This window comes from Dipodomys merriami, unplaced genomic scaffold (genome assembly GCF_024711535.1).
Source record: "Dipodomys merriami isolate MVZ:Mamm:240054 unplaced genomic scaffold, mDipMer1.0.p SCAF_8, whole genome shotgun sequence".
In the NCBI taxonomy this organism is placed as follows: Eukaryota; Metazoa; Chordata; class Mammalia; order Rodentia; family Heteromyidae; genus Dipodomys; species Dipodomys merriami.
Window position 1 is genome coordinate 11,695,649 of NW_027206401.1, and position 27,613 is coordinate 11,723,261.

The window sequence follows — 27,613 nt, forward strand, 5'->3', positions numbered from 1 at the left end:
ACAACAATGTGTGGAACTCCGGAGAGAACAGAACATATCTCTATTCATCACAGACACTTGGGAACAGTTAAGTCTTCCACAAAGTGTCCCTGAATTTGCAATTCTGCTTCTGGGGGAAAAAAATCAAAGGACTCAATTCAATCAGTTCTTTTCCATACACTCCTGACTTCACGGCTGTTTTTAAGTAAAAACCTTTTCCGTGGGGTAACCCCCACTCTGTTCACTGGAGGGATCTAGCCTCATAAGGAACTGAAGCGTACAGCACTCTCCCAGACGCGCCTTGACAACCTCCACTTCCGGGCTGTGCTGTTGCCTATTCTGTGCCCACACTCTCCTTGCCTGGGAGGGTCAGTCTCGTCGGGGCGTGGAGGGCGGGGCCACGACGAGTCCCCGGCCAGGCCCCGCCCCTCTACTTGAAGCCCCGCCCCTCGCGACCGCTGTTCACCGGCCCAGTGCTGATCTACGCCATGGCCGCCTCGTAGCGACCCAGCGCTTTAAGCAGAGAGTACTGGGGCGCAGGACAGCCTCCCGGAAAAGAGTGAGGAGAGGTACCAGGCCCGGCCCGCCATGTCTCCCGCGGCTGTGGCGGTCGGTGGCTTCCGCGCACACGCGGCCTTGGGGTAGCTGCCGGACTTCCGGGGCGCCGCTCTCTGAGGCTGGGGCCTAGCGCCCATCGCGGCCCGGAGTCCAGGCCCGCGGGAGCCCAGGCCCGTGCTCGGCCGTCCGGGAGCCCAGGCCCGCGGGAGCCCAGGCCCGCTCTCGGCCGTCCGGGAGCCCAGGCCCGCGGGAGCCCAGGCCCGCTCTCGGCCACCCGGGAGCCCAGGCCCGCGGGAGCCCAGGCCCGCTCTCGGCCACCCGGGAGCCCAGGCTCGCGCTCGGCGACCTCCCGCGCTCGGGCCTCGGCCGCCATGGTGTGCGCCGCCGCGGAGGGCACGGGCTCGGGGCGCCGGCTCCGCGGGCGGCTGCTGCTGCTCTGCCTGTGGCTGCCGAGCGTCCGCACCGCCGGAGCCCCGCCCGCGCCGCTGTCCGAGCTGCACGCGCAGCTGTCGGGCGTGGAGCAGCTGCTGGAGGAGTTCCGCCGGCAGCTCCAGCAGGAGAGGCCGCAGGAGGAGCTGGAGCTGGAGCTGCGCGGCGGCGGCCCACGAGAGGGCTGCCCCGGCCCGGGCGGCGATGGCTACAGCGCCATGGCGGACGCCATCATCCGCACCAAGGACTCCATCGCGGCGGGCGCCAGCTTCCTGAGGGCGCCGGCGGCCGTGCGGGATTGGCGGCAGTGCGTGACGTCCTGCTGCTCCGAGCCACGCTGCTCCGTGGCGGTGGTGGAGCGGCCCCGGCGGCCCACGGCCCCGGCCGCCGCGCTCCGCTGCTACCTCTTCAACTGCACGGCGCACGGCCGCAGCGTCTGCAAGTTCGCGCTGCATCGAGGCTACAGCAGCTACAGCCTCAGCCGCGCCCCCGAGCTGGGGAACCTGGAAGCCCACCTCAGCCTCAGCCGAGCCCCGGATCTGGGTGGCCTGGAAACCGCAGCTCCGGCCAAGGCCACTGCCTGGGCCCCGCCCCCTCCGGGTAAGCGCCGGTCTTTGCACCTTATTAGATGGCTGCACTTTTCCAAACATCTGGGGGATCCGGGCAAGTTGGCTTCGTTGTGCGTATCCAAAAGAGCGGCCTTGGTTGTCGATTTCTTAGGGATGGCTCCTGGGACAGCCCAGTAGACTGGCAAAAGCCGGCACAGTGAGCGGTTATTTCTCTTGGGTGGTGATTGGAAGGTGTGGAGGGGGATTGACCTGAGAAGATTGGTGGAAATCCTATTTTAAAGAGGTGAGCACGTTAGTCTCGTAGGTTTGGTAAGATAGGGTTTGCCTCAGCTAATTTTGCAAGTGCAGAATAGATCTTTTTTTCTTGGCGTGGCCCTCCTGGCTACTGATCTATTGATTCGACCTGTTTGGACTTAATTCTTCAGACAAAAAAAAAATTACTGGTCAATGTGATAAAAAGTGAAAAGAAGGGATTTGAATTTGGATGAAAATAAGAATGTTTAAATCCTGTCTCTTTTTCAGGAAAATGTCCCATGCTAGAGAAAAAAGTGTGAACAAAAGGGTTTATTAGGAAATTAAGGTGACAGTTGTGAAGTTTAAGCAATTACATGTGCAGCTCTAGGATGTGTTAATATTAATACATGGAAAACATCTGTAACACACTTGGAGTGTCTCAGAGCCTAGTGGAAGGAGCCTTTGAGTTAGAAATACCTAGAGCACATCTGAGCTAATTATATCACCACTTGTCTGTGTGACTGTAGGAAACTAACTTAGCCTCTTAGTTCCTACAGTCCTTATTAGCAATGTGAAGATCACAGTACCTCCCTCTGAGGCTCTTAGTGCAAATTAAGTGAGGTTATGCCTATTAAAATATGTAGCAAAGAACTCATCCAATAAGTGGCAGCAATTATAATGATATATGATTCTTAGTGTGGATAAAAAACAGAACAGGACAGACCAAAAATGATGATAATCGTATTGGTATCCCAGCTTTTTCTAGAGTGTTGCAATTCATAAACGATGGAGGTTGGAGGTGTGGCTTAAGTGATACAGTGCTTGCCTAACAAGTACAAGGCCCCAAGTATTACCAAAAAAGTAAAAATAAATAAAAAACACATGATGATGTTTATCAGTATAAGTAAGCTCTTCAAATTTCTCAGGCTGTTCTATGTCCACACCATACAATACAGACTCAGAACTCTTTTCAGGCTGTGTTTACAGCAATGTATTGTGAGTTGCCCAGCTAATATTCTCATTTTTCTCCAGATAGAATTCCGCTTGATATACTCAGTCTAAATTTGTGAAAATCTTATTTTGCCTGTATAGATCTTACCAGCTATTTTTGTAGTTTTCAGAAGAAACCAGTGTTTCCACAGTATTGACCATAGTTTATTATATTTTTATGACAAAATCTTCTTCAGCAAGTCAGGCATTGTTTAATGGTAGTACATTCCTTTTCATGTTGTTTATTTAAGGGCTACTTCTGGGTAGATAAACTCTGCCTATTTCAAATCACATTTTACAGTGTAAGTTGCCTGGACATGAACTGAAGATGAAACATTTTCTTGGTTATTTCAGGTAAATCAGAGAACAATTTAGAGGATAGGAGGATTTCTCTAGGTTTATAGATCATATTTGTGTGTGTGTGTGTGTGTGTGTGTGTGTGTGTGTGTGTGTATGTGTGTGTGTGTGTGTGTGTGTGTGTGTGTGTGTGTGTGTGTGTGTGTGTGTATGTATGCATGCGCCAATCCTGGGGCTTGAACTCAGGACCTGGACTCTGTTCCTGAGCTTCTTTTTTGCTTAAGGCTAGCACTCTGCCACTTGAACCACAGCACCACTTCTGGCTTTTTCTGTAGTTTATTAGACATAAGAGTCTCACAGACTTTGAGGATTGAACCATGGTCCTCAGAATTCAGCCTCCTTATAGCTAGGATTACAGATATGAGACACCACACCAACATCTGGCTCATAGATCATATCTTAAAGCTCCCCAAAACGATAAGTGATTTTATTAAAGTTACTACAATTAGTTTTTTTTCTTCCAGGAGGGTCAGGATTATTTTATTTCGTATTACGTGAGGTATCTTACTGATCTTCCATGTTAAATCTTTGGAGTTTTTTTTGTTTGTTTTGCCAGTTGTGGGGCTTGAACTCTGGGCCTGGGCACTGTCCCTCAGCTCTTCAGCTCAAGGCTAATGTCTACCACTTGAGCCACAGTGCCACTGCTGGCCTTTTTCTGCTTATGTGGTGCTGACGAATCGAACCCAGAGCCTCATGCATGCAAGGCAAGCACTCTACCACTGAGCCACCTTTCTCAGCCCCATGTTAAATCTTTGAGGTAAATTCTTTTGAAGGTTTTTTTTAAGTGGCCATGGCTCAAGGCCTATCATCCTAGCTACTCAGGAGGCTGAGATCTGAGGATTGAGGTTCGAAGCCAGCCAGGGCAGGAAAGCCCATGAAACTCTTTTTTTTTTTTTTTTTGTCGGCCGTGGGGCTTGAACTCTGGGCCTGGGCGCTGTCCCTCAGCTCTTCAGCTCAAGGCGAGCGCTCTACCACTTGAGCTACAGCGCCACTTTCGGTTTTCTGGTGGTTTATTGGAGATAGGAGTCTCACGGTCTCTCCTGCCCGGGCTGGCTTTGAACCGCGATCCTCAGATCTCAGCCTCCTGAGTAGCTAGGATTACAGGCATGAGCCACCAGCGCCCGGCGTGCCCATGAAACTCTTATTTCCCATTAACTACCAGAAAACCAGAAGTGGTGCTGTGGCTCAAAGTGGTAGAGTGCTAGGCTTGAGTGAAAATGAAAAAAACTCAGGGAAGCTTAGTACCAGTGGCTACTCAGAAGGCTGAGACCTGAGGGTCACAGTTCCAAACCAGGCCAGGCAAGAAAGTCTGAGGGTATCCAGTAAACTACTCAGAAAAAGCCAGAAGTGGTACTGTGGCTCAAATGGTAGAGCACTAGCCTTGAGTACAAAGAGACTTAGGGACAACACCCAGGCCCTGAGTTCAAGCCCCAGGACTGGAGGAAAAAAGAAAGAAAGGAAGGGGAAGGGAGGGGAGGGGAGGGGAGGGGGAAAGGGGAGGGAGAAAAAGACAGACAGACAGAAAGAAAGAAAGAAAGAAAGAAAGAAAGAAAGAAAGAAAGAAAGAAAGAAAGAAAGAAAGAAAGAAAGAAAGAAAGAAAGAAAGAGAGAGAGAGAAGAGAAAAAGAGAGGAAGAGAGGAAGAGAGAGAAAGGAAAGAGGAAGGAAGGAAGGAAGGAAGGAAGGAAGGAGAATAAGCTCAGGAACAGCCCAGGCCCTGAGTTCAAGCCCCACAACTGACAAAAAAAAATATTAGTGCTGGATGTGGTAATGTACACTTGTAGTCCTAGCTATTTAGTGAGTAATGTAAGAAATTTCAAGTTCAAGATGCAACATAGCAAGATCATTAATACTCTATACTATATAGTTACTTTGTTCTCTATACTATATAGTTACTTTAATTTGTCTAATATGTAATATATATATGTATATATAGAGAGAGAGAGAGAAAGAGAGTTGTTGTTGTTGGTTGTGGGGCTTGAACTCTGGGCCTTGGTGCAGTCCCTCAGTTCTTCAGCTCAAGGCAAGCACTCTATCACTTGAGCCACAGCGTCACTTCTGGTTTTCTGGTGGTTTATTGGAGATAAGAGTCTCATGGACTTTCCTGCCCGGGGTGGCTTTGAACTGAGATCCTCAGATCTCAGCCTCCTGAGTGGCTAGAATTACAGAGGCTCTGAGCCACTGACACCAGGCTTGTCTAATATTTTTAAATAGTATTTTTAAAGAAAGTTGAATGTAAATAGCTGCTAACTGTAACATCTAACTGTTGGATTATAAGATGCTTTCCACAATTGTTAAGTAATAAAGTGAAAGGTCAGGACTTTAGAAAGGACATTGGTATGTACAGGTCACATCTCTCCTTGCCTGTGGAGAAGCTTTGTTCAGAGCAGCTAGGAAAAGACAGGGTACCCTGTGGACTGGCTTCTTCCAGTCCACTACTACTATTTATATTAGTGGCACATCATGGCAGGACTGTGGCCAAACAAACCACTTACATCATGAACTAGTAAGCAAAAGAAAGTCTAGCCTCCTACAGTCTTTTCCAGTTTTATTGGAAGAGCAGGCTTCCAATATCCTTAGGATCTCACAAAGGTTATGCATCTCCCCATTAATACTACCTTGGAGACAAAGCCTTTATCACACGGGCTTTTGGAGAACAACCAGCATCCAAACCATTTTGTCAGTAGGGGTTCATTTTCTTGATAAACGCATATCTCTTGGCCAGGCATGCTGGTGTGTTCCTGTAATCCAGCATTTGGAGGCTGAGACAGGAAGATCTGAATTTCAAGGCCATTATGGGTTCATAATGAGCCCCTGTCTCAAGAGAAAATAACTGCTTATTTCCTCTAGCCTTATTTAGTACCATTCTAGATCAAAGGCAAATACATGTGTACTTTGTGGACTTAGGACTTTCCAGTAGTTCTGTGCTGCTTCTGTTATAAAAATTCAGTTATTAGAAGCTCTAAACCTCTTGTGTTTTCCTGGATGAAAAGCTAGATTCCAGAGAATTTCTATGTGGACTTTATTTAGTATGAACTGAATTTTTGTTTAATGTTCCAAATTTAATCTTACCCATTTATTGAATATATTTTATGAAGTTAATAGGAAAAGAGGAAAAACTACTAGAAATGCATTTATTTTTTTTTATTGTAAAGATACTATACAGAGGGTTACAGTTACATGAGTGAGGTAATGAGTACACTTCCTTTTGAACATTGTTACCCCCTCCATTGTTTTCCCCCTACCATCCCCTTGCATTTATTTTTATTGAGGATCTTTTAGGTTTCTTTTTCTTAAAATCTATTTAATAGAACTTTGAGCTTAGATCATATAAAAACTGAAAAATTCAAAGGAGGAGACAACAATGCTTGATAAGAAATGTACTCATTACCTTGCCCATGTAATTGTAACCCCTCTGTACGGTATTTTCACAATAAAAAAACTTATTAATAATAAATAAAAAACTGAAAAATTCACTCAGATAATAAAGCTGCTTCTCTGTATTTGCACATTGTCTTCTCCTCACGTGTCCATAGCTACTGCTAATAGCCAGCTTTCCATCCTTCCACATGTATGTTCATTATATATTCCTATTTGTTTTCTGATGTAAAAACAAAATAGCGAAAATATGAAAGAAATTCCAATGAATGACCATTCTCTTAAGATGTTTCTGGACCAAATCTAATCAACCAACAAGATAGCTCTCCTCATAAATGAGAAAACAGGGAATCATTTCTATTATTTCCTTCCATAGATGAGGACAGGCCTCCACTTAGCAAGGCTGGGAAGGATGTGATTTTGCATCTGCCCATGGATGGGGTGGTTTTGGATGGCCGAGAGAGCACAGACGACCACGCCATCATCAAGTACGAGTGGACGCTGTTACAGGGTGACCCATCAGTGGACATGCAGGTAATTCATGTTGTCCTTGCTAGTGAAAACTGGTGTTTGTGGGAGATGATCTTTTATAGTGCTCTTCCATTCATATTCACAGAACTTCTGTAAGCAAGCACAAGTGGCATAAAGCATAAAATTGTCTCCCAAAAGCCTGTCTTCTGTAAATCTACTTTTTTTTTATTCTCAGTGACAGTGATGTTTTTATTTGCCTTATTCTTCTTGTTTATTTTTTTCTTAATAAAAACACTTCAAGGAAGGTGGGCACAGTGACTCACCTCTTTAATTCCAGCTTCATGGAAGGCAGAGGTCAAAAAGTCCAGGCAAAAAGTTAAAGAGATTTCATCTCAACCAATAAACCTATCTATAGTGGTGCATGCTTGTCATCCCAGCCTTATCAGAGGATGTAGTTTATGATAGCCAGGAAAAATTATGAGAACCCATTGGAAAAATAACTAAAGCAGAAAAGGGCTGAGAGGGAAGCTAAGGTCTGGCCTGATAGGTCTGGCCTACCAAAAAATGTTCAGACTCCAGTATCACCAGGAAAAAGAGGGGGGGGGGGGAGGGAGAGGGAGAGGGAGAGAAGAGAAGGAAAAGGGAGAGAGAACAGGGCATTGGTGGCTCATGCCTGTAATCCTAGCTACTCAGGAGGCTGAGATCTGAAGATCATGGTTCAAAGCCAGCCCCAGCAAGAAAGTCAGTGAGACTCTTATCTCCAGTAAACCACCAGAAAGCTGGAAGTGGCTCTGTAGCTTAAGTGGTAGCTTAACCTTGAGCTAACCTTGAGTTGAAGAGCTCAGGGACAGTGTCCAGGCCCAGAGTTCAAGCCCCCCAACCAACAAAGAGAGAAGGGAGAGAGAGAGAGAGACAGAGAGAGAGAGAGAGAGAATGTAAAGAAGGAAATAAGGGGAAATAACAGCCAAGTGCTGGTGGCTCATGCCTGTAATCTTAGTTAGTCAGGACACTGAGATCTGAGCATTGTGGTCCGAAGCCAGCTTGGGCAGGAAAGTCTGTGAGACTTTTACCCCCAGTAAACCACTCAGAAAAAGTCAGAAGTAGTACTGTGGCTCAAGTGGTAGAGCACTAGCCTTGAGCACAAAGAAGCTCAGGGACAGTGCCTAGGCTCGGTGTTCAAGAACCAGGACCACAGGGATAAAAGAAGAATGAAATAAGAGTGGAATCAAAACAGTCTTCCCATGAACCAAAAAATAAACAGTATACCTCGTGGTTAGGCCTGCTTGCAGCCAACATGGTAAGAAGTGAGAGGCTGGGTGTTCCAGCTCATTTGCTTGCTGCTGTTCTTTGTCTGGATCATCTGGACAGAGCTAGATTTGCTATGGGTGGAAATGAGCCATTTATCCAGAATGATTAATTGGAATTTAGAAAATTAAGGCTTATCAGAAAAAAAAATCAGTGAACAAGCCATTGATAGAAGAGAGCTCCCTTGGGATGGACACTAATTGTTACTTGGCACTTCTGGCATATACTGTATCTATTTAAGCAGCTGCAAATGAGCCTCTATCATCTTCTATCTTTTCCTTCCTGCTACTAAAAGTTTTATTCTGTAAGTGATGAATTGCACATGTGGGTGCTGAATAGGGGTAGTGGAGTTTTTAATTTCTTGAATATATTTATAAAGGAATGGGAAAACTTGGTATTTCTCAGAGCCTTTTAAGACTGACTGCTGTACCTCCAATGGGAAGCTGAACCAATTCCCCAGGTGTACAATAGTGATGGCAAAAAGCTTTCAGCTGGCAACGAAGACCACCTGCCCTTTGTTATTTATTTCAAAGAGCTGTTAAGCTCTGTTTACTGCCATACTGTTAGATTACTGTAAAACACAAACTGAAAGAATAATATATCACACAGGACCACTTTAGTGACTACTCAAGTACAAAAAGGGTAGGAGAAAGTTGGGCACTGGTGACTCACACCTGTAATCCTAACTCAGGAGGTTGAGATCTGAGGATCACCAAAATGTTGGAAATGGAGCTATGGCTCAAGTGGTAAAGCACTAGCTTTGAGCACCAAAGTTCAATGACAGTGCCCAGGCCCTGAGTTCAAGTCTCAGGACTGGCACACATAACAAAAAAAGGGTAAGCAAAGACAAAGAAGATCTAAGGACAATAAGTTATAGCTTCAGAAAAGCCTGGAGTGCTGTGGCAAGTGATTCTGGGAACAAGAACATACTGACTTGGAAGGGGCTAGGGTGTGTGGGATAAATGTGTGGCTTGACTGCGTTCAAGCTTCAGACAGCGGGAAAGAAAGTATAATCCACCTGAGAACCATCAGAGTGAGTAAACTGCAGTGAGACAAGAGAACTGGTTTGAGGCTCAGGCTTGTATTTAGGAACTCCTGCCCTCTTAGAGTTCATATCAAACATATCATGAAATCCTATTGACTACCTTAAAATTAACCTAGAGAATCTGACTACTTCTCCCTGTCCCCACACTTGCCAGCCTAGTTTGAGCCCACCCCATCCCTTGTCTGGGTCACTCATAGTGCTGTGATGTAAGGAAATGTAACAGTTTGGACTGGATAGTCTATAAAAACAAACTGGGTATTGTCGACCATCCACTTTGAGTTGAGGAGTAGCCAATGGATTGAGTGAGAGCACTTGTGGAGTGTAGATTCTAGGCCTTACTCCAGACCCACTGATTCAGCTGGGGCTGAGGAGAACCTGTATGGTGATCAAGCAGCACAAAGTACTGAAGTTTAGGGAATGTTTTACTTGGTTTATTTATATTTGGGGGCCAGGGCAATGTATAGCATAGTAATAACTAGCCAGACGCCAGCGGCTCACACCTGTAATCCTAGCTACTCAGGAGGTTGAGATCTGAGGATCCCAGTTCAAAGCCAGCCCAGGCAGGAAAGCCCATGAGACTCTGATCTCCAAAAAAAAGCCAGAAGTGAAGCTGTGGCTCAAGTGGTAGAGCCCTAGCCTTGAGTAAAAATGCTCAAGGACAGTGCCCAGGCCCTGAGTTCAAGCCCTAGAACTAGCACTAAAGAACAAAACAAAACAAATAACATAACTATTTGAAAAAGAAATTAATCAAAATATCAGTGTTCTGAAAGTCATAAAAGGAAAGTCAGGGAGGAGGAGGAGGGATTGGCCTGCAGCCCAGGTGGGATGGGCACATGACATGGTAATGGTACCAGGATGTGGTGATGGGTACAGGGACGTGACGATGGGTACTGAGACATAGTGATGGGTCCTGGGACATGGCAATGGGTATTGGGACATGGTGATGGGCACCAGGATGTGGCGATAGGAGCAGGAACATGGCAATGGGTGTGGGATATGATGGATACCTAATGTGATGATGTGTACTGGGATGTGGCGATGGGTACTGGGATGTGGTGAGGGGTACCATGATGTGGTGCTGGGCACAGGGATGTGGTGATGGGTATCAAGATGTGATGGGTACTGAGATGTGGTGATGGATACTGGGACATGGCAGTGGGCACAGGATGTGACAGTGGGTATGGGACATGGCAGTGGGCACAGGATGTGGCGATGGATACAGGGACATGGCAATAGGTACTGGGATGTAGCAATGGGTACAGGGACATGCCCAAGAGGATGGGGGTGGTGCAGTCATGACCATGGTCCTGATTTTCTCCTTGAAGTACTCAAGGTCACCCATGGAGGAGGAAGGGACGTAACATGGACTACAGAGTTAGAGGAGAAGATAGAGGTTTAAAACAGAGACTGCTAAGGACAGTGAAAAGATTGTTAGTCAAGGATATTGTCAGCTCAGATAACATTGGAAATGGTGGGTTGAAAATGGCATGGGGGGTTGGGGGGGCTGGGAAGGTGGCTCAGTGGTAGAGCACTTGCCTTGCATGCATGAGGCCCTGGGTTTGATTCCTCAGCATCACATAAGCAGAAAGAAAAAAGCCAGAAGTGGCGCTGTGGCTCAAGTGGTAGAGCGCTAGCCTTGAGCTGAAGAGCTGAGGGACAGCGCCCAGGCCCAGAGTTCAGGCCCCACGCCGGACCCAAAAAAAAAAAAGAAAAGAAAAGAAAATGGCATGGGATTTAGCATTCATCAGTGTTGGGCCTGGAGAAGCGAGGCAGATCAGAGCACTGCTCCAAGCACTACGCTGACTTTCATTTCAGGAGGGCATTGGACCCTGCACCCACTAAACACGATCCCTTCGGTTCACATGTCAGGTGCCTCAGCCAGGAACCCTGAAGCTTTCCCACCTGCAGGAAGGGGAGTATACGTTCCAGCTGACTGTGACTGACACTGTGGGTCAAAGAAGCTCTGACAATGTGTCGGTGGCTGTGCGTGCCAGGACCTACACCCCAGGAGGTAAGCCATCTGGAAGGCAGTGTTGGGTTGGCAGTTTATATTCTATGTGTTTATGGAATGAGAGATTTTGCTAAAAACACAGTACTGAAAACAGGTTCCTGGCTGGGCAATGATGACTCATACCTGTAATCCTAGGCACCTCCGTCTGAGGATCAAGCTTTGAAGCCAGCTCAGGCAAACAAATCTGACTCATACCTCCCAATAACTAGCAAAGAGCCCAAGTAGTAGAGTGCTAGCCATGAACACACAAGCTTGGAATGCACAAGACACTGATAGTACAAAACAAAAAACATAGTTCCAGTCCATAGATGCAGTGTAGATTGGTTTCAGTCATTTGAAGCAGTAAGTTTAGGGGCCTATTGCACAGCCCTGGTTACTGTGGTTAAAAATAATGCATATTTTTAAATGTTAGAAGAATACATTTTAAATGTTCTGGCCATAAAAAAGTTTGATTTAGTCTTTCTACAGTGTACACATATATCAAACCATCACATTATACTCCATAATATATTCTGTTATTTGTCAATTTACAATAAAATATGAAGGGGAAGGAAAAGCATGCCATAGGACAGAGGGAAGACTCAGCTGATGAGTACATTCCATTGCCAATATAGTAAGTCATTTCAAAATGTTTAAGAGAGGGGAAAAATGCAGTCAAGGAGTATTTTTAGTATGATCTGATTATGGTCTCCAAATAGGATCCCTCAGAGATGCACAATTCATTTTTGCCACAGGAAAAAAGAAAATTGAATCTAAAATCTTAGGTATATATGAGACAGTATGCAATACTTTAGGCACAGTAGAATATCTGTACATCATAAGTACATTTTAGATGTCAATATGTCAAAGTTTGGAGGTTACAGAAACAGACATAACTAAATTATACATATGGGTCTATCTCTAAAACTATTCAGATCTTGAGTCCTACATCTTGACCTACTTAGGATTTATGTGCCATGAATTTAAGAAATGTGACAAGTGACTATCTCTTGCTTGATGGGCAGTTTCCCTTTTTTTTTCTCCTGACTCCTCCTAGTGGCTAGAGCTGACTTTGCAGCCCAAGTTTTTGCTTTAGCTGAAGGCTGTTCTACGGTAATTCTTTTCTTCCTGTATTAAGCTATCTTAAAATTGCCCTAAACCCAGATAGATTCCTTTCTAACATTAGTGTAATTGCTTTTCAATAAACTATGTCTCCGAAGCCACTTGAACATGTGAACTCTGCTCATCCGTCATCATCAATGGAATGTAATTTACCACCCTCTCATGTTCCTGAGGGAAATCTAGTATATTCTGTCACTGTACAATTGTGGGACTTCCTATGATCCTATTGAATCTGTATATTTTTCATCTGTATTACCAGGGTCAGGCAGTCACCCGATTCTTGGTAACTAAGTCTAGTAAAGTTGGCTTAATCAAGAGTGGGAAAAAATATTTAGCAGGGTAAGTGGTAAGGACCTGAAATCCCAGTACTTGGGAGGCTGAGGGAGTAGGAACAAGGTTTAAAGGCCAGCCTGGGCTGTACAGAGTTTGACATCAGCCTAGGTTACATAACAGACTTAGTGGAGAGAGATTTATTTTAGTCCTTATGAATTACACTTCAGACTAAAAACTCTCAAGATCTCAAAAAGAGAAAATGTCATCATTCCTTGAAATTCATTCAGCCAGCAGCTAAAGATTGTTTCTTGATAGCCCCAAGGATATAACGGTAAGCAACAAATAGGATTCAATAGTAGAAAGCTGATCTAGTTTAAAAAAAAAAAAACAACTATTTAGTTCTTTTTACACAAGAGGAGCAACTTAAATGTGGAAAATTATGTCTCTACTAAAACATAGTCAAACCAGGTGCTGATGACTCATGCCTATAATCCTAGGAGGCTGAGATCTGAGGATTGAGGTTCAAAGCCTGCCCAGGTAAGAAAGTCTGTGAGACTTATCTCCAATTAACCACTAGAAAACTGAAAGTGGAGTTGTGGCTTAAAGTGGTAGAGCACCAGCCTTGAGAAAAAAACTCAGGGACAGTGTCCACATCCTGAGTTGAAGCCCTATGACGAACAACAACAACAACAAAAAAAAAAAAAATTAAAGAAACATAGCCAGCCAAGTGGTGTGTTAGGTGGCCTGCTGAAGAGCAATAAATGGCCAGAGGAAGAGGAACTGGTGATAGGGGAAGGAAGGAATGCAGAGGACCCAGCTGCACAGAGTATCCCCAGTGGCTGCTTTTGACCCCAATATTGCAGGCTTGGAGAACAGACCTCAGACAGAGATTCCTGAGTTTAGTCAGGGGTTCAAGAAGATACCCTTATACCTTTCTGGAACCTGTTGCTTGGGCTCTGTTAGGTTTCCTCCTTATCCCCGTCACTTTACCCAAATGCGTGTTCCCCTTCCCCTAGCATCTACAACCGGACACAGTGGGTGTTAATTTTCCTGCACTCCTGTGACTTGAGACTGGTTTACAAACAGGATGCCTGACTGTTTGCTCGCGCTACCACTTCTTCTGCGATGACGGCTGCTGCATCGACATCACCCTGGCTTGCGACGGCATGCCGCAGTGTCCAGATGGGTCTGACGAAGCCTTCTGTCAAAACTGTGAGTGAGCACACTGCCTCAGCACCAGGGGATGGCCTGGGGATGTCTGTGCTCTCAGCCTAAAACGAAACTTGGTGTTCTTCCTCTGCCTGGCTTTATATCTAGCTTTATGTTAAAAGAAAAAAAAAGCCATGCTTAAATGGGAATTAACTGAAGTCTTTAGTCTGTATTGCAAATGTCAAATTTTGGTATTGCATGTTTTTTTTTTAACTTGCCAACTATTTTCCCATCCTAAATATACTGCTGTATAACATAAGCTTAAAAAAAAAATTGAAGTGAATGCCAAATGCCTGTGGCTCATGCCTTTAATCCCAACTACTGAGGAGGCTGAGATATAAAGTTTGAAGTCAGCTTAGGCAGGAAAATCTGTGAGTCTTATCTTCAATTATCAGCAAAAATCCAAAAGTGGAGCTGTGACTTAAGTGGTAGAATGCTAGCCTTGAGCCAAAAAGCTCAGGGATAGCATCCAGGCCTTGGGTTCAAGCCCAGAACTGGTACAAAAACAATAATAATAATTGAAGTGAGGTAGGTAGGAATGGCTTATGCCTATAATCTTAGTTCTAATCCCATGAGACTGATATTAGAGGATCAGGGTTCAAAGCCATGTTGGGCAGAAAAGTCAGAGACTCCATCTCTGATTAACCAGAAAAATGCCAGAGTGGAGGTGTGGCTCAAACTGAATATAGCACAAACCGAAGTATAACACAAACCAAAGAACTTCAACTTCAATGAAGTTGAAGCCATGGTACCAGTACTCCCCCCCCCACACACACACACATTTCCACTTCTAACACTGATTTTTTTGCTTTTGTTTTTGGTAGTACTTGGTTTAAACTCAGGGGTTGGTTTATACTTGTTACACAGGTGCTCTATCATTTGGGCCACATCTTTAGCTCTGATAATTTTTTTTTTTTGAGAAGAGTCTCAGTGTGTAGCCCAAACTGGCCTCTCAATCTCAAGTAATCCCAGCTTCCAACCAAATGTTGAGATTATAGGCATGTGCCAAAATGCCCAGCATTGTCTTATAAATTTTAAAGAATATTTCTGACAAGTTACAGTACAACTAAATTATAGCTATAAGTCAATCTTACTATGCCACATTCATAAATGCACTAAAAGGAGAAGAGCTGTGGCCACTTATGATCCCAGTCTTGGGGAAGCAGAGGTAGAAGGATCATGGTCCAAGGCCCAACTCAGACAATCTCTAGACCTTATCTGAAAAATAGAAGACAAACGGCTGGCAGTATGGTTCAATCGGTAGAGCACTTGCTCATCAAGTTACCAAGTGGAAAAAAAGCTTCAGTAAAAAGCTAAATAAAATACTAGCTTGAGGAAGGACTGTCTCAAACTAAGATTTGTTACCCATTTCTTTATGTAATGTTTGAAAAGTTAATTGCTGGAAGAAAAGAGAGTAGATTATGCATTAAAAATCAGAATAACTTCTATGGCTCTGGCTTTAAAGTATCTGCAATGACACTTTAAATCATATCGTGGGGCTGAACTCTGGGCCTGGGCACTATGAGCTCTTCAGCTCAAGGCTAGCACTCTACCACTTGAGCCACAGCGGAACTTCCAGCTTTTTCTGCTTATGGGGTGCTGAGGAATCGAACCCAGGGCCTCACGCATGCAAGGCAAGCACTCTACCACTAAGCTACCTACCTTCCTAGCCCAAATATTTTATTTTATTTTGTTTTATTGCCAGTCCTGGAGCTTGAACTCAGGGCTTGGGCACTGTCCCTGACCCTCTCTGTGCTCAAGGCTAGCACTCTACCATGAGCTACAGCACCACTTCTGGCTTTTTCTGTTTACGTGGTACTGAGGAATAGAGTCTAGGGCTTCATGCATGCTAGGAAGCACTCTACCACTAAACCACATTCCCAGCTCTGCAATGATTTTAATTAAAGTTCAGAAAAGAAATGTGGGAACTAACTGAGCTCTTCCCTTCTCCAGTGGGCCTTGACCGCAAGATGGTGAGTCACACAGCAGCCAGTCCTGCCCAGTCAAGAACCATGGGGCAGAGTCAAGATGCAGGCGAGGACTCCTTGTTGGAAAAGTCTCAGAGAACCACTACCCCCAACCAGCCAGCTACATTGTCAGACACAGGGAAGAACCATTCCTTCTCCATGGGTTCAGAAAGTGAAGTCATCCTCGGGGTGCCAGGTAAGGAATCGGGGCGGTTTGTCCATGAAGAGCCTTATTTTCTGCATTACACATGGCTCAAAATTAAGTTCATGCATGAAGAGTGTTAAGGAAGTATCTCCAAAAGAAAGAAGAGTTAAGACAAAGAATTTGAGCCATTCAGTAGTAGCTTACACCTGTAATCCTAGCTACTCAGGAGGCTAAGATCTGGAGACCTGATGTTTGAAGTCAGCTTGTGCATAAACATCCTTGAGACTTTTCTAACCAGAAAAGAGCCAGGCTAGAGGCGTAGCTTAAGCGGTAGAATGCCACTTGAGTAAGCAAGCTCAAGGCCCTGAGTTCAGACCTTGGTACTAGCAAGAAAGAGAAAAAGGAAAGAGAAAAAAGAGAGGAAGGGAGGATGGAAGGAAGAAAGGAAGGAAGGAAGGAAGGAAGGAAGGAAGGAAGGAAGGAAGGAAGGAAGGAAGGAAGAAAGGAAGGAAGAAAGGAAGGGAGGGAGAGAGGGAGAGAGGGAGGAAGGAACGGAGGGAGGGAGGGATTTGGAAAAGCTAAACAAAAACAAAAACCCCTGCAAATTCATAAGAGGAAACACATACTAAAAACAGTCCTCCCTTGGTATATGCCAGGGGATATACATAAAATGACATATTATTTGTATGTAACTTATACACATCTTCCTGTATACTTTAAATAATTTTAGATTACTTATAATACCTCATATAATGCGAATGCTGTATATAAATTGTTAGACTGTGTTGTCTAGGGGCTAATGCAAAAACATTATGTACATGCTTAAACTCAAATTATATGTGTGCTAGGGATAAAATCCAGGCCCCACACATGTTAATACTCACTCTACTATTGAGCTACACCCCAGCCCTAATAAGAATTCTTTTATCTGAGTAATTTCCATCCCAGGTTAGTTGGGGTTTTTTTTAGGTGGGGTGGTGCTGGATGTCTGGTACAGGCTATCCACAGCTCTTATCACTGAACTCCATATTTTATCTTACCTTCATCCAGGGAAAAAAGTATTTGGTAAAATGCATTAAACTCTTTGTTGAGATCAAGGGGCTTGATCTTAGGACCTGGTACTTGCTAGACAGGCATTCAACCACTTAAGCTATGACTCCAGCCCTCTTTTCCTTTGGGTATTTTCAAGGTCGGGTCATGCATTATCGGGCAAGCCTACAGCAGTAGACTATGCCCTTCCTATTTGTGCTTCCCCAGTCTGTGTATTCATAGCTACAGAGACAGGGAGCAGTTAGACCTCCCCTGAGACCCACCCATGAGGACATTGGAAGGTCAGGAAGAGGAGCCATAGCACTGGAGTACACGAGCCTGGCCTGCATCTGTGGAGGGCTGCATTATGACTTTCAACAGGCCATAGGCACTTCAGCGCTTTTTTTTTTTTTTTTTTTTTTGGCCACTCCTGGGGCTTGAACTGAGAGGGCTTGGCACTGTCTCTGAGCTGCTTTTGCTCAAGGCTAGCACTCTACTACTTGAGCCACAATGCCACTGCTGGCTTTTCTGTGTATGTGGTACTGAGGGATTAAACCCAGGGCTGCATGCATGCTAGGCAAGCACTCTACCACTAAGCCACATTCCCAGCCCAGGCACTTCAGCCTTCTAGGGCCCCACCATTAAAATAAAAAAAAATTATGATTGTATTGATACAAAGATGAGGATAATCCAGGCTGAATTCACTATTATATATATATATATATATATATATATATATGTATATATATATCTCAATTATATATATATGTATATATATATATATATATATATATAATTGATATTTTTTCTTGTGATTTTTGAAGAAATTGAATTAGATAGTTTTGTGAGCCCTCTAAGCATGATGAACCAACCCGAGGCTCTGTGGCTGTGGTGCCTAATGGGATAAGTCAGACCTGGCTGCAGAGTCGACAGGGAAGCTCAGATGCACTCTGAAGTGTGGCTAGGAAGAACTTAAGAGAGAAAGGATTTTAATAACCTTCATGAGAATAAAAATTACTTAAGCAGGACACTCTGGCATCCCAAAGTGAACAGTGCTCATTGGAACAGAGGATGAGAAAGAGAACCTTAAAAGTCCAACTGAGGCATCTTAGGGTGGATCAAAAAGTGAATAATGGATTTTAGAGTTGAAGGACTAATACTCATCCATGATAAATATTTCTTCTACCTCTGGCTCAGTGGAAAAAGCGAGGACAAGGTAATGAGCTTGTCTTGTTTTTGTTGGGCCTGTCCCTGAGCTCTTTTGCTCAAGGTTAGCACCCTACCACTTTGACCCACAGCACCACTTCTGGTTTTTGAGTGGTTAATTGGAGATAAGAGTCTCACAAACTTATCTGTCCAGGCTGGCTTCAAACCTTGATCCTTAGATCTCAGCCTCTTGAGCATCTAGGATCACAAGCATGAGCCACTGGCACCAGAGAGATAAATGAGTTTTAAAAAGGCTACATTTATTTAATGAAAAAACCTGTGGTTTGGTGTAATTTGGGGGTTTGGGCCCTACCACCACACCGTGAACTCCATTGAGATGGAGTCTTCTGGGCTTGCCTAAAACCATCAACTTTCCCATCTCAGCTTCTCGTGAAGTTTATGACGGTACACACCACCACATACATCTCGCTATGTTTTTAGGGGTGGTGAACTTTCCTGCCACCCTGGCCTTGAACTGCAGTCCTCCCAATCTCATCTTCCCAATTAGCTGGGATTATAGGTGTGAGCCATCACACTTGGCTTATTTCCTGAACTTTCTAGTATACCTTCAGCTTATGTCTATTTTTTTTACAGATAGCTCCTCAAGGAAGAATAAAAAAGAGGAGGAAAGTTATATTTTTGAGTCCAAGAGTGATCATGCAAGAGAAGAACACCCGCCTCCCGAAGCAGGTAACTAACTGTTTGAAATGCATTGCCAGGTAGTTACACCTGCAGACACACAGTGCCTGAAGATAGCAGGTGAAGCCACAAAAGTCTGTGGCCAGAGCAGTGCTGCAAGGGCTAGGATAACAATGCATCGTGGTGCTCTTGACAGTTGCCTTCCATCCAGGGACCTCAGCTTTTTCTTTTGTACACTCTTCTAGGGGTTGACATTTTGTGAGGAAAGCCCCGATCTGTGTAATGGTTAAGAACATGGGTTCTAAGGCCAGCTGCCACAGTTCAAATACTGGCTCCACCACTAACCTTAATGACCTTGGGCGGGTTCTTATCTCTCTGACCCCAATTTCCTCATTGGTGAGATGAGAATAGTAACTATTCCTGCTTCATGGAGTTGTTGGGGAGAACTACTAGCTGCCTTCTGTAAGGCAATTAGTGCACTGCCTGGCTTATGTGTGAATGATGGCTCTTAGGGGTCTGTGTTCTCATAAGCATCTGGAGAGAAGCCAGCCTCCTCTTGCTCCCATATCACAGCCATGTATTACAGTTGGCTGGCACCTATTCTAGTTGTTAGGTATTCTGTGTTGCTTCCGTTCATATGAGCAGAATACATAACTCATCACTCAACTGGTTACTGTGAGGTCTGTTAAGGTGTTTTAAAAGGGGATGGAAAATATTAAATCTCTAATTTTCTGACTAGAATTTTCTCAGTTGTGGGGCTTGAACTCAGGGCCTGGGTACTGTCCCTCAGCTCTTTCATATAAGGGTGGCACTCTGTGTGTAGACACTGAGCCACAGAGCCACTTCTGGTTTTCTGGTGGTTAACTGGTGATAAGAGTCTCACTGACTTTCCTGCCTGGGTTGACTTTGAACTGTGGTCCTCAAATCCTCAGCTCCTGAGTAGCTGGGATTAAAGGTGTGAGTCACCAGAGCCTGGCTAAGAAAAATCTTGATAAACTGACAGCCCAGAACTTCATTCCAGTCCCCTCACACCAGGCTCCAGAGATATCCAGAATCACTGCTTCAATCCTTCCTAAGTTTGGCTCCAAGAGCCACCAACTAGTTCTTACAAAATGGAATATAATTAGCTAGTTCTGGTCAGGGCAGGAAAATGACAAAAAGACTCCCAGCCTAACCTGTTCCAACCTCAGCTGTCTGGCATTCTGGTTACAGGGGAAGCAAGCTGTGGGTAACTGTTCCAACCCCATTGGGGCTCATGCTTTGCTTTGGTAACAGACACAACTGAAGAATGTTCTATTGGCCATGTTATATAGCAAGTTGCTGAACTATCAAGTCTGATCCGTTTAGCCCTTTAATGACAAGGATAATGAAATCTCCCACAAAGCAGTACTTGACAGAATTCTGAAACTTGGTGATACTTTAAGTTTACCTGGCATCATTTTTTGTGAGTTGTAGAACTTGAACTCGGTGCTTAGGCACTCTCTCTGAGCTCTTTTTGCTCAAAGGAGCACTTTGCCACTTAGAGCCACAGCACCATGCAGATTCTATAGGAACCTGGTACAGAATTTTGCTTTAAAGAGTCATAGGTTTGTGCTGGAAAGGTGGTTTAGTGGTAGAGTGCTTGCCTAGCATGCATGAAGCCCTGGGTTTGAGTCCTCAGTACCACATAAGCAGAAAAAGCTGAAAGTGGCGCTATGGCTCAAGCAGTACAACGCTAGCCTTCAGCAAAAGAGCTCAGGGACAGTGCCCAGGCCCTGAGTTCAAGCCCTAAGACTGGCAAACAAAAAACAAAAAACCACCAAAACACAAAAAAGTCAGATTTGAGACTAAACCTATGACTTACAAGCCAAACACTTGGGTAAATTACTTAAGCTTTCTCTGTGACTCTTAATCTATACAATGGTGGTAATACGGTACCAATTTGAGTTGTTCAGATTAAATAATGCAAAGTGCTCATCAGCTCTGAAGCTGCCAGTAACTGACCTACCGTTTCCAACCTTTCACAGGTGCCGTACTGCCTCTGGCATTGGGTTTGGCAATCACTGCTTCGCTTCTTCTCATGGTTGCTTGCCGATTACGATTGGTGAAACAGAAACTTAAGAAAGCTCGTCCCATTACATCTGAGGAATCTGACTACCTCATAAATGGGATGTATCTGTAATAAGTGTAATTTAAATAGCTTAGGGCAAGGACATGCTTCACTCACAATTTCCTATGTTGGGCTCTGCCATTTATGACCTCTTGCAAGATCCTGTAAATCATAAACCTTTATTTATTGTAGATTTCCTTTAGGAGGTAGGTGAAGTGTTTTGAAATTTAGAGAGGAGTTGAAATTTATTAGAGAGGAATTCATGTGATTAAAGACTTTTACTATCTTACTTCTCAATTTATCAAATCTATCCTTGGAAACAGAAGCTTGTGGTCTGCTGAAGCAGAAAAGTCGGTATTTCAACATAACCTCAGTATGGCAGTGCTTTGTTGAGAAGTAACCACCACTGGCACTGGAGCCCCTAGGCAGCTTCCCCAGGTCTGCTTTAAGTTTCCAGGCTCTCCTTTCTCACTTCCCCCAGAAATTGTTTCTTAAATTGGATTTCACATGTTTATGCTTGAGATGGTACCTTTGACAGGTATATATGTTGTAATTTTCTGAACAGCTGAATGAAGCCTCAGGGTAGAGTAATGTGGGTGCTTCCCAATTCCTCTGATATTGTATCATGTTTGTGGCTGCCATCTTAGGCTGATCCTTGGAGAAAGCAAGATTTGGGATGAGGAAGGGCTCTAAGATGGCTATGAAGTAAGGTAGGAAATGAATGTAGGAGCAGAGAACCTGGAGAACCAAGTTTTAATAGAAACAGCTGTGAGTAAGTGTGCAAGAAGACAATTACTATTGGTTCCCGTTGGTCAATATGGCCTGTGGCCCAGGACACACTTTTCATGTCTGTGGTCAATGGTTCTAATCACAAGTCCTTGATAAAAGAGACAAATGCAAACTCTAAAACCGAACATTGGATTTGTGGGCATAACTTCAACATGTTACCATATGTAAGTACTGGCTCGTTATTTGGCCTACTGGAATGAGCCAGGGATTTGTGTATGGCACTACCACTCAGCTACATTCCAGCCCTTATTAGTTTTAATTCTTTGAAAAGTTATAATGTACTATCAGCTAGATGTCAGACTTGAGAGAGCAGAATGCAAGTGTTGCACAAATTTATCCTTATAGAAAACTGGCATCTAACTTAGGGCACTGGACAGCAAATTACTCCCTTTATTACACTCTAGAAGTTATTCTACTGAAATGTATATGTAGTGTGGCAGTATGGTGTCACATATTCCTATTCATTTTTACGAAAGTGGAAAATGTTTAATGCACTTGAAAACAGCCTGAATCTGCTTCTTTAGCAAGGGGCATGATTTTGGTGGCAAATATATTGAAACACATAAACAAATGGAAAGTTAGCTCTAGAAAACCAAATTGACCATCATGTTTGTTTCCTGAGAAACTGTCCTTTTTTTTTTTTTTAACTATTAAATGCTTAGAGTTTAATAGTGATTTAAACATACTGAAGACAGAGAAATGAAGTTAAGGTATCTGTATCTGTGATTCTACATAATTTTTTATCTAGAAGGATGTCACCTATAGCCATATCTAATAAAAACTGTTAAGGCATGCATCTCCCAGCACATTTTATATATGAAGAAATTAATACTATTTGGTATTGCTATGATGTTGAACATTCCTTTAATAAATTGTATTTTCTTCCACCTTTAAAAAAATCTTTTAATGTAAATCCTAAGTTGCTAATGTTGACTGAGGTGTTAATTGTATTATTTGGATTGAATTATACCAACTATATTTTATAAAAGGAGAAATGGAGGATTAGTGATTTTCATGAGACCATATAACATAAATTAGAAATAAGTATTGTAGCCCATACCTTTATTCCTAGCTGCTTGGGAAATCAGAGGCAGGATTATTAAGATTATTAAGATCTTATCTCAAAAGCATAAGTAACTCAAGTAGTAGAGCACTTGCTTGGGAAGCAAGAGGCCTTTGCCTGGGTATTCAATCCCTTATTCTGCCAAAAGTGTGTGTGTGTGTAATTATACTACACATAAAGGCTTTTAAACAAATGTTCTCTTTCGTCTTTTCTTTTTGTGCCAGTATTTGGGCTTAAACTCAGGGCCTGAGCTATTGCTCTGCTTTTTCATTCACAGCTTGCAGCCTACCACTTGAGCCTAAGCCACATCTCCATTTCTGGCTTTTTGCTGGTTAACTGGAGATAAAAGTGTCTCATTTTTGTCTGTCTGGGCTGGCTTCACCTCAAGATCCTTAGATCTCAGCCTACTGAAGTAGGATTACAGATATGAGCCACCAGCACTCAGCTCTTTCATTGTTTTATATGGCTGAAAACCCTGAAGTCCAAATAAAAGATCGTATTCTTACATTTAAACAAATTCCCCAAATGAAACAATATTACAATATTTTAAGTGTATTATGTAGATCTGTAAACAGAACAAAGAAATCAGCACTATGAGCTACCCAACCTGAGGCCACCTCATTTTTATTTTTATTTTATTTTTTTTTGCTAGTAAGGTAGACGTCTGTCTCCTATAACTAACTTCCTGCCTGCTTTATCCAACTTTTTTTTTATCTGCTATGCTGCTTAGTGGAGCCAGGATCCTAAAGAAATGCAGGCCTTTTCCACTCTGAAAAAGTCTTTTCTACAGACAACTCAAAACTGATATAGTGTTTACATGGAAATTCTGCAATCTCTGAAATCTTCACAAGAAAATCATAACGGGAGAGAAAGCCTAAAAAAAAAAAAAATCAGCAAAATAAGGCCAGGCACTGGTGGCTCACACACGTAATCCTAGCTACTCAGGAGGCTGAGATCTGAGGATTGCAGTTTGAAGCCAGATCTTGCAGGAAAATCCATGAGATTTTTATCTCTAGTTAACCACCAGAAAACCAGAAGTGGTACTGTGACTCAAAGTGTCTACACATAGAGTACTAGCCTTGAGTGAAAGATCTCAGTGACAGCACCCAGGCCCTGAGTTCAAGCTCCATGACCAACAAAAAATAAAAATCAGCAAAATAATTTTTCCATGGAATTTGACCCTTGGAGGAATCACAGTGAAGTATATAGGGTATGGAAATTCAAGTGCAAATGTCCCCAGGTGTCCCAAGCCACCCACCTACCTGTGGACAAAAATGTGTAATGCCTGTCCTACTGGATCTCATCTAAGTGCGAGTTCTCTGGAAGCAGTGCTTCAATATCCTCTGCTATTAAAAGTAAAAGGGAAAGACAGGAAGTAAGGGAGACAAGGAAACAGATATCAGAGGCTGTGAGGATTCACTAACCCAGTACAGCCCCATGGGAACCCAATGGAGTAACAGATACTTGTTTTTTGTCTCCTACCAAGCCATAGAGAGAATCAGGACATAGACAAAAAAATCAGGTAAAAAGGATGAATCCCACAAGACAGAACCAGCAACTACTGTCAGAGCAATATTAGAACAATTAGGATGGAGAAATTGTTGGGTTACTGAGTTCCATTTTATTATAGTACAGTACGCAGACACAAACTTCCTTGGGCCAGTTTCCTTCAAGTGGGATCCTTTGATGAACACTCAAGTATAGAATACTCATCCTTCTGAAAATGGCTGGTACATAAATCCCCACAGATACAACTGAAATCCAGTCCATACTTATCTGTTTTACTAAATGTAATTCTTTTTCGGGGGGGGGGGGCGGGCCTGAACTCTGGGCCTGGGCACCGTCCCTCAGCTCTTCAGCTCAAGGCTAGCGCTCTACCACTGGAGCCACAGCGCCACTTCCTGCTTTTTTTCTTTTTGCTTATGTGGTGCTGAGGAATCGAACCCAGGGCCTCATGCATGCAAGGCGAGCGCTCTACCACTGAGCCATCTTCCCAGCCCCCTAAATATAATTCTTTTTTTTTTTTTTTTTGTCAGTCGTGGGGCTTGAACTCTGGGCCTGGGCGCTGTCCCTCAGCTCCTCAGCTCGAGCGCTCTACCACTTGAGCTACAGCGCCACTTCCGGTTTTCTGGTGGTTTATTGGAGATAGGAGTCTCACGGTCTCTCCTGCCCGGGCTGGCTTTGATCCTCAGATCTCAGCCTCCTGAGTAGCTAGGATTACAGGCATGAGCCACCAGCGCCCGGCTAAATATAATTCTTTAGGAACACAATACATTGTATAAAATAACAATTTACATGCTGCAAGAACTTTAGCATTTATTTAAAATAACTTATTGGCCTATGAAACTTAGGTTAAACATTTTTTTAAATCGCTAATGTTTGCTATTCATTTATCCTATTAGTGCTCATTTGTTCACGAGTTCTTTTTATCACCATACCAAATTACTGTGAAATTTGTTTAACACTTAGCTGAAAGCCAGAACCACCTATCGAAGGAACACTAAACAAAACCACCAAGAGGTTATTTCCTGGCTCATAATCACCTACCATAATAGCTTCAAAAAATTTAGGATTATTAAGTTATTCCTAAATTATTTTTCTATTTTAGAGTCCTTTGAATTTTTTTTTTTTTTTTTTTTTTTTTTTTTTGTCGGTCATGGGGCTTGAACTCTGGGCCTGGGCGCTGTCCCTCAGCTCTTCAGCTCAAGGCAAGCGCTCTACCACTTGAGCTACAGCGCCACTTCCGGTTTTCTGGTGGTTTATTGGAGATAGGAGTCTCACGGTCTTTCCTGCCCGGGCTGGCTTTGAACCGTGATCCTCAGATCTCAGCCTCCTGAGTAGCTAGGATTACAGGCGTGAGCCACCAGCGCCCGGCAGTCCTTTGAATTTTTAAGGTACTTTAGATACATTTTAAATTTAGAGCTTGGGGGTTTTGTTTTGTTTTTTAAGTGGCAGTTCTTAGGGGAATGAGATTTTAAATATTTGCATAGTCTCTATTACTGTCTGGGAAAGAGTTGAGAACATCAATAGAAATTAAATTTCTTCATTAAGGTTTACATAAGTTTCCACTAGATGTTGCCTTTACCTTTTTTTTTCTTTTTTTCTTTTGTGTGGTTCTGGGGATTGAATTCAGGGCTCTGTATTGAACTCAGGCAGAAGCTCTACCACTTGAGCTAGTTTCATATTTGACTTTTAAAAAGCCCATAAAAATATTTTTTGTTTGAATAGTTCATTACTGTCCTTTAATATAAAAGAATATCGGACTGGGAAGATGGCTCAGTGGTAGAGCGCTTGCCCTGCATACATGAGGCACTGGGTTCGATTCCTCAGCACCACATAAACAGAAAAAAGAAAAGCCGGAAGTGGCGCTGTGGCTCCAGTGGTAGAGCGCTAGCCTTGAGCTGAAGAGCTGAGGGACAGCGCCCAGGCCCAGAGTTCAGGCCCCATGACTGGCAAAAAAAAAAAAAAAAAAGAATATCAATTAGTTAATGCTAACATATTCTATAAATTATGAATACTAAACACTAAAGAAACATTTATCTCCAACCTATAATCACGAATCAGCTCTTAGAAAGGCTTAGAACTGGCCGTTTCCTGGGATCCCAACTCCAGGTGTGCTCCTGGTGCCTCAGCACTTTTCGCTCATTGAAATCTTTTACATTTTCACTGTGGACTGAGTGGTCTCACTGCCCCTCCCCACCACACTGAAAAAGTGTAACACAGCTGCTTTGTGTGGTACCCAGAGGCACAAATTTGTTCCTGCCTCTCCTCCTCCGTCCTGGGACATCATGAACTCCTGTCCTCTCTTCCTGCACCTGGTTTCTTACCATGTCCACCATCTGTGTGCTGTCAGAACCGTGAGATGAGGAGCCAGCCCAGCCCTGAGCACCAGGACCCTCCCCACACTGACCTAGGTCTCTTTCCCATCCACCTGCTACTTCAGCTAAGGCGGGGCCAGGGCGTCCCATCCCTGACTTCACTTTCCTTGCTCTGAGCTGCAGCTGCTTGCTTCCCCATGGATAAACAGAATGTGGTTATGGGTCTGTTTTTCAAATTGCTGTCATAGTTTAGGCTTGGGTAATTAATAAATCAAAGGATGATTCCTAGATAGAAAATAAAACATGACTATATTCCAGAAAAAAAAGGCTTAGAACTAAAGCCCATCATTTCCATCTCTTAGTGATTCTACCTTAAATTCATTGTATGTTCAGCATCCTAAAATGTTACTTTATAAAAGTGTAAAGTCCAAAAGCAACGGTTGAACACCTCTCAAGACACAGCGTTTTTCTGTACCAACTGGGACCAGTTTGTCTTCTTACAGAGCATCTCCTCTACTAGACTGAAGATTCCTTGAACGTAAGGGCCTTTTTCTATACCCAACGCTAACAGGGATTTATAGATAATAAAATGTTGGTGTTGGCCATCAATGACCCAGAATAGTGGATGAGTTTAAGAATTTAATCTTAGGGGCAGGGGAGAGTGTAGTTGTGGAAGTGGGAGGGAAGGGATGGTAGGGGAAAAATAAAGGAGGAGGCAACAATGCTTGATAAGAAATGTACTCTTTACCTTGCTCATGTAACTGTAACCCCTCTCTACCGTATTTTCACAATAAAAAACTTATTTAAAAAAAAGAATTTAATCTTAAAATCCTAAACATTTGACTTTTGCAAATGCCTCAAATGACACTGTCCTGACATGAAGGTTCACTGATAGGATTTAGGAGCAGACTGAAACTAGTGATAAACTTAAGATTTCCAAGACTTACGTATTATATGATC

The 27,613-nt window shown here is 43.5% G+C and overlaps 1 protein-coding gene across 1 annotated transcript; it reads left to right on the forward strand.

Annotated features, from left to right (window-relative positions):
• Window positions 1-424: 424 nt before the first annotated feature.
• On the forward strand, window positions 425-27,469 carry Lrp11 (LDL receptor related protein 11). Its single transcript, XM_070010956.1, has 7 exons — window positions 425-1,566; window positions 6,870-7,027; window positions 11,184-11,325; window positions 13,786-13,911; window positions 15,862-16,071; window positions 18,850-18,945; window positions 20,901-27,469. The coding sequence occupies exons 1-7, from the start codon at window positions 909-911 to the stop codon at window positions 21,053-21,055; spliced, it is 1,545 nt and encodes a 514-aa protein (XP_069867057.1). The 5' UTR covers window positions 425-908; the 3' UTR covers window positions 21,056-27,469.
• The last annotated feature ends 144 nt before the right edge of the window (window positions 27,470-27,613 follow it).